General features: G+C 41.0%; 1 protein-coding gene across 1 annotated transcript in view; it reads right to left on the bottom strand.

Moving 5' to 3' along the window:
* The window catches only part of ENPP3 (ectonucleotide pyrophosphatase/phosphodiesterase 3), a 169,687-nt gene that overhangs the window by 11,044 nt on the left and 141,608 nt on the right, over positions 1 to 17,035 (bottom strand). The window contains exon 23 of the mRNA XM_089676174.1: positions 2,109 to 2,241. Coding sequence (XP_089532300.1) covers positions 2,109 to 2,241 — 133 coding nt within the window. The remainder of the gene's footprint in view (positions 1 to 2,108; positions 2,242 to 17,035) is intronic.

Here is a 17,035-nt window from a genome sequence, read left to right as displayed (position 1 = left end):
AAGAGCTTTCGGTTAGTGTAAAAAAAAAAAATTGCACAAAACAGAAAAACTAAAAATTAAATTCTAGGACAAGGGTCTCCAAACTTTCTAAACAAAGGGCCAGTTTACAGTCCTTCAGATTTTGAGGGGCCAGACTGTACCATCATCGGTATTAGTGGGAGACATTTCGCCTCATTGTTGGTATCAGGGGAAGGAATCATGCCACATCATTGGTGTCAGTGAGAAGGCTAGTGCCCTGCTATTGGTGTCAATGGGAGGAATAGTGTCCCAATTATTGGTAGCAGTGGAAAGAATAATGCCCCCACAATTATGCCCTACTGTTAGGGGCAGTGGTAGGAATTGTGCCTTGTTGTTGGGGTCCATGGTAAGAATAGCATGGCCGGATCTGAGGGGGGTGCTGGGGTGGGCTAGGCCCCCCTACCTCCAAATTTTAGTTGTGCCCCCCCGGGCAACCCATAGACTTTGACCATCAGCAGAAGCTGTCTGCAGTGGCTGGCAGCACCTCTCGAGGCTGAGTGTCTGACATTCTCACAGAGCCCAGCCAGCACACTCCCCTTCCTCCCTTCCCTGCCTGAACAGGAGAGGAGAAAGGGATGATGTGCACCACCTCCTGCTCCTCTCATCTTGTCTACCCCACTCACAATACTATTTCCCATAGCCCTCATCTTTTCTGCCTAATTACTATCTGTACTGGCCCAGCTTCTCTGCCCCTCCCTTCACCTTCCTACATAACATTTTATATAGCTGCAGCGGGAAAAGTGAAGGGGAAAACTAAGAAGTGTCACTTGAGTGACAGCACTGAGGCTGCTGAGATCACATTTAAGATGCTGGTGCCCACCAGAAATTCAAGACTTTTTGATGTCTATATGAGAAACTTTTACAGGTAAATAACATGCATAAAATATGTTACATGCACATGTAAACTTATGGAAAGATTTTTGTTGTAATGTTTGGTATGGGGACAGGGCTTTTTAAGTAATGAAGCAGCTTTTACTGCTGCTTTAGTAAATTACCTATTGATTAACCACTTCCCGTCCAGTCCTTGTACATAAATGACCAGATGGGAGCACTGTAGGAGTGGGTGGCTGTTTATAAATGTCCTCCCGCTTCCCTGCCTGGACACAGCAGAACACCGATCACCTCTGTGTGAGGTCCCGATCATGTGATCGCTGATTAGCCAATCAGTGATCACATGAATAGTAGTAAGCAAGATGTCACTTCTGACATCATTGCTTACTACTAGTGAAATCTGTGAATGATCACAGAGGTCACATGGTACAAGGCTATTCACAACAGCCTTGTACCATGTGACAAGCTGTGACCAATCACAGCTCACACAGTATTTCTCAATGGCTGCAAGAATGCAGCCAGAGAGAAGGAAAAATGATTGCTTTTACAGCCTTTATGGGTGTAAAAGCAATCAGTGTAAAAAAAAAAAAAAAAAAATCTTCATCACCCCCCACAAGTAGTATAGTATCACTATGGTGACATTGTACTGCTAAGGTGACAGTATGTTAAAAAAAAACATAAATAATAAAAAAAAATAAAATGAAAAATTTTAATAAATTTTGAAAAATTATAATTTTTGGTTAAAAACTAATTTGAGTTATTATTTTTTCTTTTACAAAAAAGATAGCTGAATACATTTTGGCAAAGATTTATGAAGAAAGATTATTTGCAAAATTTTATAAGAAAAACACTTTTTTTTTTCAAAATGTTTGGACTTTTTCATTTATATAGCAAAAAAATAAAAATCCCAGTGGTAAATAAATACCACCAAAATAAAGTTTTAACTGTCTCAAAAAAATGCTAAAAAATTCATATGGGTACAGTGTTGCATGACCGTACAATTGTCATTCAAAGTGTGATAGCACCGAGAGCTGAAAATTGGCCTGGACAGGAAGGGGGTGAAAGTGTCCGGACTTGAGGTGGTTAAACTTGAATAGTTCCAGTGGAAGCTGCATTACATTAATTAAATGATGACCTAGTTGCTTATGTTCTTATATACCATAGGAAAAAAACATGTTCCAAATTTCATGAAATGGCATAACTTGTTCACTTTGGTCTCAAATAAGCCTAGTAAGCCAACAGCTCTGTGAGTAACTTACTGTTGGATTTGGTTAGGTGCATCAATATGTCCATCATAGTTGTAATCAAATATTGGCCCACTAACCACATTCAGGCCATTTCTTTCATTCGCATACTTTAGCAGTAACACATTGTGCAAGTAGTCCCAGATTCCTACAGAGAAAAACAAGAATGTAGAACATTACAGCAACTACCCAGCATAACAGTGATGATGTATTAACGGCATATGATGTATTTATTATCTACATATAGTGTTTTTACTTTTAGCCCTGGTTCACAGTGTTTTCTGTGCGAATTCCGTACCGCATCAGAATTGCACCCCATTCATGCGAACCACTGCGGGTGTGTATGTTAACAACACCCCGAAAGGGGTCTGCAAAACGCAGTGCGATGTGCAGTATCAGATCGCATAGGTGTAAATACCCATGCGATCCGATTCTAGTGCGGACCCAAAAAAGGGTCCTGCAACGTTTTGGTGCGGGTGCAGTGCGATTAGACTTATGGCTCCAATTGCGCCGCACACAAATCGCATGTGATTTGCACAGGAATGCGGTGCGGTTCCTGTGCGAATAACATGCGATACACCGCACCGCATATATGTGAACCCCGGCTTAACAAGATTTTTGCTTGCACATGATTTGAATGATAGATCATTTGGCTTACACTTCATTCACTTTGCAAAATCAAACTCAACCCACTAAACTGTGTAAATATAGATGTACCTTGGTTTACGAATGCCTCAGTTAACATAATTTTTGGTTTACGAATGAAAATCCATTGAAAATAATGCCTCAGTTTATGAATTTTTAAAGAATTTTTTTCGCAACACGAAGTGTATGTTGGTGTTGTTTTTAAATGCAATTTCCAGCTTTTTTTTCCTTCATTATAGCTCACAGAATTAGCTGTCACTTTCCCGGAGCTAAAGGTTACTTTGTTTCTTTTATCTCGGGAAACAAACTAAAAGGAAACATTGTTTCTTTTATCTCCAGGAAAATTTCTCTCTTTTAACTGAGGAGAAAGGGACAGCGGATTCTCTGAGCTACAGTGAAGAAAAAATAAAGCTGGTAATTACATTTAAAAACCGGCACTGACCTATAGTGACGATTTTTTCTTCACTTTTTTCTGACCTCCGGAACGGATTAATTGGTTTTCAATGCATTCATTTGGGAAACTGTGTTTTGGTTTACAAATTTTTTGCAATTCGAAACGTCCCAGAAAACAAATTAAATTCGTAAACCAAAGTACACCTGTAATCAGTTTAGCTGAAAGTGATACAATGCTTCACATGTGAAACGGAGACCTGAGCTCCATCTGCTGGCTGGAAAAAGCACTACATAACCCCTACTTATTGTACACATGTACAATATTTTTTGTTTACCAGACTAACAAAATGTTTTTAAAAATTGTATTTTTTACAGACACATATGTATGTGAAAGTATGTATATGACAGTACCCAATATTGTGCAAGAAATATAGAATAATAAGTGGATTAGATGACTGAAGTGAACATATTGTCATCTTCTTCAGTAACTCAAATTAATATTCACTTTGCAAAATGAATACACTTTTTTTTTTTTTTACTCACTAAACATATGTGATAGCAGTCAACAAAAATGAAACACATTCCTGTACACAACACAATACTACATCTATGACTGCATTACTGGCTGAGTGTCTAACAGTCACCGTATTAACGTTTCTCCCTGATATGTACATTGACTGTACTAAGAGTTGCTGTCTATCATGTTTGATTTTTTTTTTTCTGGCCAGTCTCTTGACTATCTCTTGACTGTATGGTAGTACCAGTCTTTCATTACAAGAAATATTCAGCTTCTAATTTTGTAATCAGTGTACTCTGCATTCAGCCAAGAATGATAAAGAGCCCTAAAGTCCAAAACTCAGTTTCAACCTTTTAGCTGATCGTTAACTGAGAACAGAATGCAGATGTACCTCGGTTTACGAACTCCTTGCTTAACATAAGTCTCGGTTTACATATGAAAATTCATTGAAAATAATGCCTCGGTTTACAAATTTTTTTGGTACTATGAAGCAAGTTTCCCCAGGATGCATTTCACCTAGGAGGTTTATAGCGCTGGCCCTGTGCCTTTAAAGTGCACTTTATAAAGAGTATTGAAGAGATAAGACTTTGTTTTTACTTTTTTCTGACCTCCCAAACAGATTAATTGGTTTTCAATGCATTTACAAATTTTTTTACTCATGTCCCTGTACAGTATTTATGTCTTTAAAGTGCACTTTATAAAGAGTTTTGAACAGATAAAACTTTTGACTTTTTTCTGACCTCCGGAACGGATTAATTGGTTATCAATGCATTTACAAATTAATTTTTAATCATGTCCCTGTACAGTATAGTGCACTTCATAAAGAGATTTGAACAGATAAAATACTTTTTTAAAAACTTTTTTCTGACCTCCGGAATGTGCCTTTAAAGTGCACTTCATAAAGAGTTTTGAACAGATAAAATACTTTTTTAAAAACTTTTTTCTGACCTCCGGAACTGATTAATTAGTTTTCAATACATTCCTATGGGAAACCCCGTTTCAATTTACAAATTTTTTGCAATTTGAAAAGTCCCACAGAACGCATTAAATTCATAAACCGAGGTAGGTCTGTAATTGTATTGCAATGTTTTATATAGAGAGACCATCTGATTGTGTAAGTAAAAAGTTTAGGACCATCTAGGCACCAACACAAATTAACTTGAGAGGCAGTGAAATTGTAGAACTATGCTATCCACAGCAATATGTGGTATGTGCTATCAGGGGCGGACTGACAACTCATGGGGCCCCCGGGCCATAGGGAATCATGGGGCCCCTGTGTCCTTGCCCAAACTCAAAAAAGCCAATGAAAAAGGTACCAGGGGTATCTCATGGGGCCCCCTACTGACCCCGGGCCCTCGGACAGTGCCAGAGTTTGCAAATGGTCAGTCCACCCCTGTGTGCTATACATAGCAGTATGTATGAAGTTCTCATACATTGGGAAAATTGGACAGCCTGTGACTGAAAACTTGATTACAGCCCTACTCTGCAATTAATTGTATCCATCATTAGTGATTACTAAATTTGACAGAAGTGGCCTTTCAGTGTGGGAGTAAATAAATCCAATGTTTTGAGAGCCATGCACATGTGCTGAGGTAGCTGTCATTTGAACCACATTTTCCCATTCATTATCTAAGTTAAAGTGTTACTAAACCCAGGACCCTGCATTCACTATATCTGGTCTCCCACAGTACACAGAACAGGGAAATACAATTATTTTAGTAAATATAAATGGCTTAATACCTCTTCTCATTAGCCATATATATCAGTTTTGTTACTTATATCAGTGTCTGATCAAGCACTTGTTGAGATTGTAGGAGAAATTTTCATTCTCTTCTGACTGTCCTATGAGGTTCATGACCCCTGACCCACTGTCTGGACAGCTCTGATTGGCCCTGTGTTGATCACATGCACCCTCCCAAAAATATAACATAAACAACTCTCTTGCAATACACACCAAACAGAGCATGTGCATGAGCACTGTGACTTGCCACTGCTGCTCTGTACTATGGCAGATGGATTGGGGACAGTAAAAAAAGGGGAGGATCAGAGAAGACAGGATCAAACAGCCTTTTTACACAATGCTGAGGATTAAACCCATAGGTTCCACAGTGAGTATAACAGGCATGTCTTACTGCATATACAAACTGATTTTACTGTTATGGGTTTACTAACACTTTAAGTATCTATTGAACCTCAATATGCTCATACACTGCCCAAATGGCCCAAATACTGGTTGAATATTTTTTAATTACATTAAGCAAAATTAAAGTGGACTTTACAAGTTACATTATTTGAATCCTGATAGGTCACAATATACAGCACTATAATTTAAAAGAAAAATGATTAAAAAGCAGTTTTTTAGAGACTTTTACTTTGGCTGTTCCTCTTTGAACTACAGAATACCTTCTTCTATATTATGGAGATAAGTAGAGGGGAAGTTGTTCTATACCCCAAAATTATGAGCAAGCAGGCTAGAGTTATGTTACTCCTCCATAAATACAGTGCAGTAAGCGAGTATTGTCAACCTAGGAGAGTAAGTCTGAGGATAGGAATACTCATCCTAACAGGACAAGTAAAACTAAAGAAAAATATGCTGAAATAAACTCATACCAACACACCTACAGCAATATAGTCAATGTGTTCAGTTTTTGCTCTCTGGATTGGAAACACTTAAACCTCCTTTCAAGTAGTAATGGGATGTGATGGCAGAGATGAGCAATTTGGTAGAACTGTGTCATCAGTCTGCTACAACCAGGAGGAAAGTATTTAATCATCTCCCCTACTTTCTCAGAGTATATCTTTGCAACCAAACCATTAAAATGATTTTAATTTTGTTGAACACAATGTAATGATAAGTTCAATTAAGACTTTAAGTTCACTAATTGTAGATGCTGACCCCCGCTGATGCCTTAACAAATATGATGGCAGCCCTCTGGGGAGAAAATGCATCATCAGGGAAGAAGACTATGGTTTCTGTGAGAGGTAATAAATACCTGGAAGTTTTATATTTAAACATTACTTAGCATACAGTTGTGTTCAAAATAATAGCAGTCAGACATCACTAAACTGATCAATCACTGGTTTTGGTAGAAATTATATTTCTACGTGGCAAATAATTTACTAGCAGGTGTAGTAGAGTAATAGAAATCCAACAGACCCAACAGTCATGACATGCATGCTGCTGATTCTGTGTAATTGAATCACTAATTGAAAGGGGCATGTTCAAAATAATAGCAGTGTGGAGTTCTATTAGTGAGGTCATTCATTCTTTGAAAAACAGGTGGCAATTATTGCCCTTTTTTAAGGAAGGAAGGCAGCAAATGTTGTACATGCTGGTTACAGTGCATTTCTTGCTGAAATTCTGAGGAAAATGGGTCGTTCCAGACATTGCTCAGAAGAACAGTGTACCTTGATTAAAAAGTTAATTGCAGAGGGGAAAACATATAAAGAAGTGCAGAAAATGGTAGGCTGCTCAGCTAAAATGATCGCAAATGCTTTAAAATGGCAACCAAAACCTGAAAGACGTGGAAGAAAGCGAAAAACTACCATTCGAATGGATAGAAGAATAGCCAAAATGGCAAGGACTCAGCCAACAATCAGCTCCAGGAAGATCAAAGAAGGTCTAAAGTTACCTGTGAGTACTGTACAATTAGAAGACGCATATGTGAAGCCAAGCTATCTGCAAGAAGCCCCCGCAAAGTCCCACTGTTGAAAAAAGGGCATGTGCTGAAGAGGTTACAATTTGCCACAGAGCACATTGACTGGCCTAAAGAGAAATGGCGCAACATTTTGTGGACTGATGAAAGTAAGATTGTTCTTTTTGGGTCTAGTGGCCGGAGACAGTTTGTCAGACGACCCCAAACACTGAATTCAAGCCACAGTACACTGTGAAGACAGTGAAGCATGGTTGCGCAAGCATCATGATATGGGGATGTTTCTCATACTACGGTGTTGGGCCTATTTATCGCATACCAGGGATCATGGATCAGTTTAAATACATCAGAATACTTGAAGAGGTCATGCTGCCTTATGCTGAAGAGGAAATGCCCTTAAAATGGGTGTTCTAACAAGACAATGACCCCAAACACACCAGTAAACATACAACATCTTGGTTCCAGACCAACAAGACTGACGTTATGGAGTGGCCAGCCCAATCCTCGGATCTTAATCCAATAGAAAACTTGTGGGGTGACATAAAAAATGCAGTTTCTGAGGCAAAACGAAGAAATAGAGAAGAACTGTGGAATGTAGTCCAATCATCCTGGGCTGGAATACCTGTTCACAGGTGCCAGAAGTTTGTTGACTCCATGCAACACAGATGTACAGCAGTTCTCAGAAACAGTGCTTATACAACTAAATATTCATTAAGGGATTCAAAGGAAAGCAAAATCTTCAAACATTTTTCTGTTTATATAGTGAATGTTTGAGTTTGTAAAGAAGAATACAAACACTGCTATTTTTTTGAACAGTCTAATATTCACTTTTCTTCAATTTTTTTAGAGGAACAACACAAATTTGAGATAGTTTTCTTCATGTTTTGATTTGGAATAGAATGTGTAGTGTTCCCAATGCATTTGTGTGTATGAAAATAAAAGCTATTAGAAGGATTTTCAGCTTTATTCACTTTTTTCAACACACTGCTAATATTTTGAACACAACTGTACATGCCGAAAGAAGTCAAAAATATATCTGATACTAGGTCAGCTTCCAAGATGTAGCCAAAGCTGGCACACATGTATGCAACATCTGCTTTAGCTGTTATTATATCATCCTTCCTGGAAGCCAAACTTGTTATCTGACTAATTCAACTGTAGGACTACCCCCTTAGGAGTTGCTGAAGTTTTGGCTCCCCGTATAGTCCTGCACAGCCAGGCAGCATGAATTTTTCACACAGACTTGCATCCAGGAAACAGTAACCAGTCCTTGAGCTTGTTTTTTGGGGATTTTATTAGGGGATGAAAAACTTGGATGGGAAAAGGGCGTATGAGATGCCTAAGGGAAACATCGGCTGAGGACAATCTTCCTGGAATTATGTACAAGTCTCTTTAAACAGAAACATTCTCTTCTGAAGAGCTAGCCACCCCAGACACCAGATACTCCTCTATCCAGCCATCTGAAGGACTTCCTGGGCAGGGGATTCACTTTAAATGTAAGACAGTCCTGGGTAGAAAGCTAATCCAGTTTCCTACTAGAGTGCTCCTTCCCCTTACTGGTCCTAGGGGTGTAGGTCTACTCACTCAGTCCTCTGTCTGTGAGATAATGGGTCGATGGCTGCTCTCAAGCCTTCTGCTGGGCCGATCCTTCCCTGCTGCACAGGTGGTCCTCGGTCTGGGGGCTGATGAGGTCCTGAGCTTTCCTCGTTTCCAGTACCCCTTCCCATCTGGACCCTCTCCCAGGCTCCTGCTCTTCAGCCTCACACTTCATCTTCTACCCAAACTCTGCTGCTGCTGAGCAGACTCCACCACATTTGGAGGCTGCCCTGGCCCCATGCCAAGCCTCCTGCTTGGGAATTGGCCAAGATCCTCCAAGTGTGCTTCCCAGCCCCTCCTCACCCCTGCCCACCACTTCTAAAGTATTCTCCAAGATTCTAGAGCAGGAGGAGGTATCAGGGAACTTACTTGCAGAGCATCTCAGCTCTGACTAAAATTTGACCTGACTAACTATCACACCCAGGCTGCTACTCAGCCCTCCTAACTGAAAACAAAACTCTAGCTCCCCCTGGCTATCTAGAGGGGCAGTACATTACAAATGAAGGTAAAATAAATGCTGACTCAGTGAACCTGTGAACACTTCAACTACCTGGTTAAACATAGAAAATTTGAATACTGTTTGCTTGACACAAGCACAGATTCAGCTGCATTAGTTTTCTTTTGAATGGTGCCAAATAGTTTAATGAAAATGCAGATTAATATACTGGCAGGGTTGTATGAAGACATTTTTTTCATGCCTTTTTTCCCTATAATGTCACTTCTATATTTTATTCTAGAAGTAGGGTGGCAAAGAGCTGAACTTAGATTGAGGTTTAGTTGAGGTTTCAAATAAATCAAATTTCTGCTATAGTGTGACAGCCATTTACTGCCCAGTTGAGCATCAAGGTGGTCCCCTGGGGAATCTGTTCGTATGGAGTGACAGGATGAGTACACCAAGCCGTAGCAATTGGCTCAGATAATAGTATATAAGAAGTTGATGGCCAATGTGTTTTATGGGTTAAGCACAAATCCCTGCTTTATCAGGACTTAAGTTTAGTGCACTATAGGAATCCTAATGGGTAGTTAATCCTGGATTTCAAATCTTCATGAGCTGTGGTTAGACATTTGCTTGCATAAATTGTCTGGCAGCCTTCCACAGTTTAGAAACTTTTCATAAAAAAGAGCATAACATAAGCACAAAATGTGTATGTGGGGGGAGGGGAAGGAATGCCAACTTTCCTTTCCAGTGACATAGCCCATACTTAGTTCTAAGTATTTGTCAATTGCTACTACAGTTTCTTTCATCTTCTATCCATAAAACAAAATGGAACATTAACTTGCAGTGGGTTTGGGTACATGGCACTTTCTATGAACAGTGTGATTGTTAATCTGCCATAAAAATGGAACATAGCTATACATAACCAGATATGTACAAGCAATGTGGCTGATGTAACCCTTGTTCATAGGATTTTTTTCTGCTAAGGTAACGTTTAGCACTTACGGCCATCATATATATTTATTATCACATAGATTTCTCAGCTTGCTAAAACTGTGTACAAGTGGATTCTAAGCTTTTTTTTATGGAGATACAGTAAGAGAAGGAATCACTATTTGAGGTTGAATTATAAAATGAATAAAGGCTGTTAACATAGCTTAAAATAGAAATAGGGCTTTATTTTACTTTCTATTTGTACTTACCTAGGTGGATGCAGCATCGGTCTGATTCTGCATCGGTCCCCTGCCAGCTCTAAGGGTGAGAGCTCAGCGATCACATAATCGCTGATCGCTGAGTTCTCGCATCACCTCTTGGCAGAGAACGGGAATGTCAGTCACCGCTGTCTGCCTAGCCCCCCCCCCCAGTGCTCATTAGAGTACTGGACTGCGGAAGGGTAGGGAGCGGCTGTCTCAGGCTCTCAGTAGATCACTGAGAGGCTGAGCCAGGTACCACTCCAGGCTCTGGGGTGGATCCTGACTTTGAAGTTGGGATCTTTCCTCAACCTGGACCGGCTGAGTTATATCAGTTGACAGCAGACAAGTAAACACGCTCTAGTATATCAGCCTCATTTTTTTGTGCACTGTATCATAGAAGGTCTCAGAGGATGCAATCAAGGACAGTGAGAAATCTCATTGTAACCATTTAGTCTTCTGTCTTCAGAAACTAGGTACTAGATCCAGCGCATAGCACCCTCCCTGCCGCCGCAAATCTAAGTTAGGTGGTCAGCAAGCAGTTAAAGAGGTACAGTAAAGCAGAAATCTGGGCTGAAAAGATTCTTACTACAAGAGCCATGTATATTTTTACTTAAATTCTAGTGCCCTTTGTGTATTTCTTCTACACCTGTGCGGTAATCTAGCATTAAACTGCTACTCTGTCCGGGAACCTACTGATGGCTCCTCAGACCGGATTTCCCCAGGGCGCGGAGTCTAAGCCCCAGTCTGCTTGTTCACCAGAGCCCCTGATGGTGGGGATGGACTTGGAGCAGACTGAGACCCGGTCGTGGCCCCTGGGTACACCCAGCTGTAGTAGAGGGAACCGCCAGTGGCAGGTAGCAGGATGAGAGCCTGATGTGAAGAGGCAGAGCAGGCCCAGCCAGCAACGGATGGATCCGTGCAGGATGGATGGACGGAACACACCGTGAGGCAGTAGCTAAGTCAGACAGGCCGGGTCGGTAACAGTGGAGGCAGAACAGTACAGAGCAGCAGGCAGAGAATGGTCAGGCCACAGGCCAGGTTCAGCAGCAGGAGGTCAGATAATCAGGAACAGGCAGAAGAATAGTCAGACGAGCCAGGGGTCAGGGCAGGAGATGGTCAACAGGATACTCTAACAGGATAACAGGGAGCAAGCAGGAACAAGACCGTACGGCAATGTGAGCATTGCAAGAGCTGGTTTAAATAGCCCACCCGGCGCCGACAGGCGCACCTGAGTCCTAGTGCCTGCCCGGCGCCGTCATTGGTGACAGGCGCGCCTGGGTCCTAGTGCCCGCCTTCCTGTATGTCTTGTCGGGATCCTACGCATGTGCAGATTCGTGCGTTGCGATGATCTTCTCGTTCCCTGACATACTCCTTGCCTTTGTGCAGGAGTTTCTGGTAATAAAGACTAGTCACTGCTGCTCCCCATCCTGTGCTGAATAAATGATTTTGTGTCCACTTTCTCCTGTTGTTTTCAGACTTTAGTAGGTGGAACTACTGGGTCCCTCCCACAGCTCTGCTTTCTGCAAAGGCTATCTAAAGCACAGTGATGCTGTCAATATTTATTTTTAAAGTAATATTTTTGTTTGCGAAGGCATTCAGTTCACACAGAGTAGATACACTGTATATTATTTAGGGCTATATATATATTTAAATGAAGGTTTTTGTACCATCCCTGATGACTTCCAATGACAAAACTTGTTGGGCGGATTTAGGCACGTTGATGTTACCCTGTTGAAAAACCTGCTCACACTAGGCAGGAAAGCAGATGAAGCCAGTGTCTATACTGGATTGTGTGCATTTACACCAAGTGCTGGGATAGAGGCACAAACTGATGTGAGTCTAATTTTTAAGTTGTTTATATGTTAAATAAAAGTTTTTAAACTTTGGCACCCTCTGTTTTTTATGTGGTTTCTAGGGAGAGTAAAAATTAAGAAGGCATCTGGAGATTGCATAGGACTTTGGCAAGCTAGAATAGAGATAAAAGCTGCTGGGTGGTAGAGGGTAGGTTTTACCTCGTTAATACCAGCATCTTTATTAATTTCCAAAAAAACTGTGGCAAACCCAGAGATCACCTTGGGGTGTCCACTTTCCAAAACTTTCTGGGACCCACTTGAAATAAAAGGGATCTAAATACACTATATTGCCAAAAGTATTGGGGCGCCTGCTTTTATACACATGAATTTTAATGGCATCCCGGTCTTAGTCTGTAGGGTTGAATATTGAGTTGGCCCACGCTTTGCAGCTATAACGGCTTCAACTCTTCTGCGAAGGCTGTTCACAAGATTTCGGAGCTTGTCTATGGGAATATTTGACTATTCTTCGGGAAGCACATTTGTGAGGTCAGGCACTGGTGTCAGATGAAATGCCTGGCTCGCAGTCTCCACTCTAATTCATCCCAAAGGTGTTCTATTGGGTTGAGGCCAGTCAAGTTCCTCCACCCAAAACTTGCTCATCCATGTCTTTATGGACCTTGCTTTGCACACTGGTGCGCAGTCATGTTGGAACAGGAAGGGGCCATCCCCAAACTGTTCTCACAAAGTAGGGAGATTGAAATTATCCAAAATGTATTGGTATGCTGGTGTCTTAAGAGTTCCCTTCACTAGAACTAATGGGCCAAGCCCAACCCCTGAAAAACAACTCCACACCATAATCCCCCCTCTACCAAACTTTACACTTGGTACAATGTAGTCATGCAAGTACCATTCTTCTGGCAACCTCCAAACCCAGACATGTCCATTGGATTGCCAGACAGAGAAGTGTGATTCTTCACTCCAGAGAACGTCTCCACTGCTCTAGAGTCCAGCAGCAGTGTGCATTACACCACTGCATCCGATGCTTTTCATTGCACTTGGTGATGTAAGGCTTGGATGCAGCTGCTCAGCCATGGAAACACATTCCATGAAGCTCTCTATACACTGTTGTTGTGGTAAACTGAAGGTCACACGAAGTTTGGAGGTCTTTAGCTATTGACTCTGCAGACAGTTGGTGACTTCTGCGCACTGTGCGCTTCAGCATGCGCTGACCCCGCTCTGTCATTTTATGTGGTCTACATCTTTGTGGCTGAGTTGCTGTTGTTCCCAGTTGCTTCCACTTTGTTACAATACCACTCACAGTTGATCGTGGAATATTTAGTAGCAAGTAAATTTCACAGATGGACTTATTGCATAGGTGGCAACCCATCATGGTACCATGCTTGAATTCACTGAGCTCCTGAGAGCGACCCATTCTTTCACAAATGTTTGTATGCAGTCTGCATGCCTAGGTGCTTGATTTTATACACCTGTGGCCATGGAGGTGATTGGAACACCTGAATCCAATGATTTAGAGGGGTTTCCTCAATACTTTTGGCAATATAGTGTATCTGGTGATTTCCTGGCCATTAGGGGAGCGGTTCTCTCACAAGGATGGGCAGCACTTTGTATGGAGATGGAAATCTTTTTGAGAAAAGTGGGAACATTGAAGAGCACATTCTGATACAAGATGAAGATGACACATATTGGATTGTTGTGACACATATTGACACAATCTGGACATTATTATTATTGATTTATTTTAATTATCTTATATATTTTATGATTTATTGATTGTCTAACACTGATCACTTTATTTGCACGTGAGGAATGTTTGGGAGCTATATAATTTCTTTCAATATCACTGATTATTCTAGATATAGTAGTACAATTATAGTGCTGTATTCATTTATTTTACGTCTTAAGGATATCGAGAGATATCTAGTACAGAATGCTGCTAGGAATATTGGTAAGACGTTTGTTCCCTTTTTTTTCATAGTGCAGTGTAGTAATATAAATAACATTTGCCAGAACTTGTGTCTGAACTAGTGTGTGTAGATTACAAACTGCCAGCTGAGATGCACATATATATTCATTCACAGATGGCCGTCTTTCTGCAGAAAAAGTGCTTGAAGAATGTCATCGTTATTCCTAACTAGAGTGTTTGGGTTATAAAATCTAAAGCAACATTTGGCTGATATAACATCTCTGTTTTTCATGAACCCCTGTTCCTACACATCAGCCACAAAACGTGTCCAGCTCGGCAGTCAAGCTATTTGTTTGGAACATTTGCTTTGATTATCAGAAAAGTCCCTTTAGCAGGAGCTAAAGTATTGCTGCATTCTGTCAACAGATTTTTCCTGTTCTTGGCTATTTTTATCAGCTGCTCATTCTTGTTCTGTTGCTGGCTTTATGTAGGTTGTACATTGTTGTTATAGTACTCAGCTACTGGGTGTGTTATTCTGTCTCAGAGCCATTAACTTTGACGTTTTGTTGGTTTTCTTTTGTGTGAACTCTGACCATTCATGTTTGCAGTTTGTTAAAATGTATTTTTGCTCTTCGATATGCCTGTTCTTACTGGGTGTACCTCTGACCTTTTTAAAGCAGCATTAAACCCAAAAGCAAAATTCACTGTATTGCAACTTACCAATTCTTAGATGTAGTGGCTCGTTATTTTCCTTTTTTAGGCTAGGTTCACATCTGTGTGGGTGATTACCGCTGCAGGAATGCACCTGTTCCCGTAGCCGCAACGACCGGCACAGAAAAACGCAGGAGCTCTGTGCGGGTGCCATTAACCACTTGCCCTTCAGAGGATTTACCTCCCTTCCTGACCAGGCCATTTTTTGCGATACGGCGCTGTGTTACTTTAACTGAAAATTGCAAAGTCATGCAATTCTGCACCCAAATGAAATTAACGTCCTTTTTTCCCACAAATAGAGCTTTCCTTTTGGTATTTGATTGGCTGTGCGTTTATTTATTTTTTGCGCTACAAATAAAAAAACTGACAATTTTGAAAAAAAAACAATATTTTTGACTTTTTGCATTAACCTCACTGGCGGTCTAACTAATCAATATTTTTGAATGTCAAAGCGGTACATTGTTTTGCATGGAAATTTGTTGTTTTATATTGTAGGCCTGAAATTCTTAGGAATAACTCACTTAAATCTGTCCAAACAAGAGTCTAGTAAACATCCTGGGTACGATAACGTTTGAAACACGAAATCATAAATTATAATATAATAAATAATTGTAAAAAATAATAATATAATAATAATACATTTAATTCAATAATGTAATCAAACCAAAAACAATGAAATTTGAAATAGAGCGCCGATCATCAATGAGCTCAGTCGCAGATTCGTTTTCAGTGTCTGATGACGAATTTCCCCATGAATCACTATTGCTCAATTCTGCAAGTGGTTCTAATTCACTATCGCTGTTTTCTAGCTGGTCTAAAACTGATTTTGACCTAAAGGGACGCTTTTTGGATGCCATTGACGTTCTCAAGTTTCCAGGCAGAAAGAATGATAAAAGTGCAGGCAGGGCATTGGAAAAATCACTAGGGATAAAATTTAGGTGAAATGGTTTGATACAGTAATGTAATCCTAACAGATTACAATGTATTGTGTGTATGTCATATTTATACTTTTTTGAATCTCCCACCGGTTCCGCCCCCCTGCGTTCTGACGCTTGCAGGGAACGGAACCGAAAGACGGATGCCGACATGGGCCGGAGGACACAGCGGGAGGACATCGGGGGATTGCAGGACAAGGTAAGGATCGGGGGATCGCAGGACAAGCACTACAGTGTAATCCTGAGTGTGGCTCGGGGTTACCGCTTTCGGGACTACCGCTAGGAAGGTTAAACATGTCCAGTAAAAAAAAATGTTAAAAATCAAATTTCGGCATAAATTTATAGCTGGACTGCAAGACTGCGGCAGGTATTCTGACACTGGGGGGATCTGACTTGGTGTCACTGACATCCCCAGTGACACCAATACAGTGATCAGTGTTAATAAAAAGCACTGATACTATACTAATGGCACTGAGCATGAAGGGGTTAACATCTGGGGTGATCAAAGGGTTAACTGTACGCTGTTTCACTATGGGGGCTGTGTGTGTGCTTCACTGTAAGTACACTGTTTTTTGTATGCAGAGCCATACAAAGCAGTGTGCTGGAGCTGACAGGGGAGAGATGTGTATTGTTAACATACAGGTCTCTCCCCTGTCCGAGATACTTGGCGATCACTGGGTGCTGGTGAGTAATCAGCGGCCCGGACCTGGTGATCGACAGCTGAGGCCGCGACAACTGAGGCTGCCCCCTACCCGGAACTGCAAAATCACGTATATATATATATGTGCTTTGGCGCACCTGTGCCACCCTGTAGCAGTATTTATGCTATAGGTCAGCACAGAACTTGTTAATGCTCCAAGCTTTGGAAATCCCTCCCACACTGGGAACCACACTGCACTTGCATTCCCATGCAGGCTGCAATTTCTGAAATGCCGCAGAGACCTTTTCCCTGCATTTCAGACAGAGCAGCACATATGTGAAACTAGCTATAAGCTTTCTTTCATTTATGTTACCTGGTGATCCTGCCAGTATGGCTGTTTTCAACAGAACAAGCTATCCTGCAAACGTAGCAGTTATAGAGCTGAGACAAGCCCCGTTTAAAAATTTACAGAGGTGCTTACAATTATCAGCTTGTATATTTATTTA

This window comes from Staurois parvus, unplaced genomic scaffold (assembly GCF_062004578.1).
Source record: "Staurois parvus isolate SC_StPar_1 unplaced genomic scaffold, SC_StPar_1.0 ptg000165l, whole genome shotgun sequence".
Classification (NCBI taxonomy): Eukaryota; Metazoa; Chordata; class Amphibia; order Anura; family Ranidae; genus Staurois; species Staurois parvus.
The sequence above is the reverse complement of the archived record's forward strand: the minus strand, read 5'-3'. Positions and strand labels throughout refer to the sequence as shown.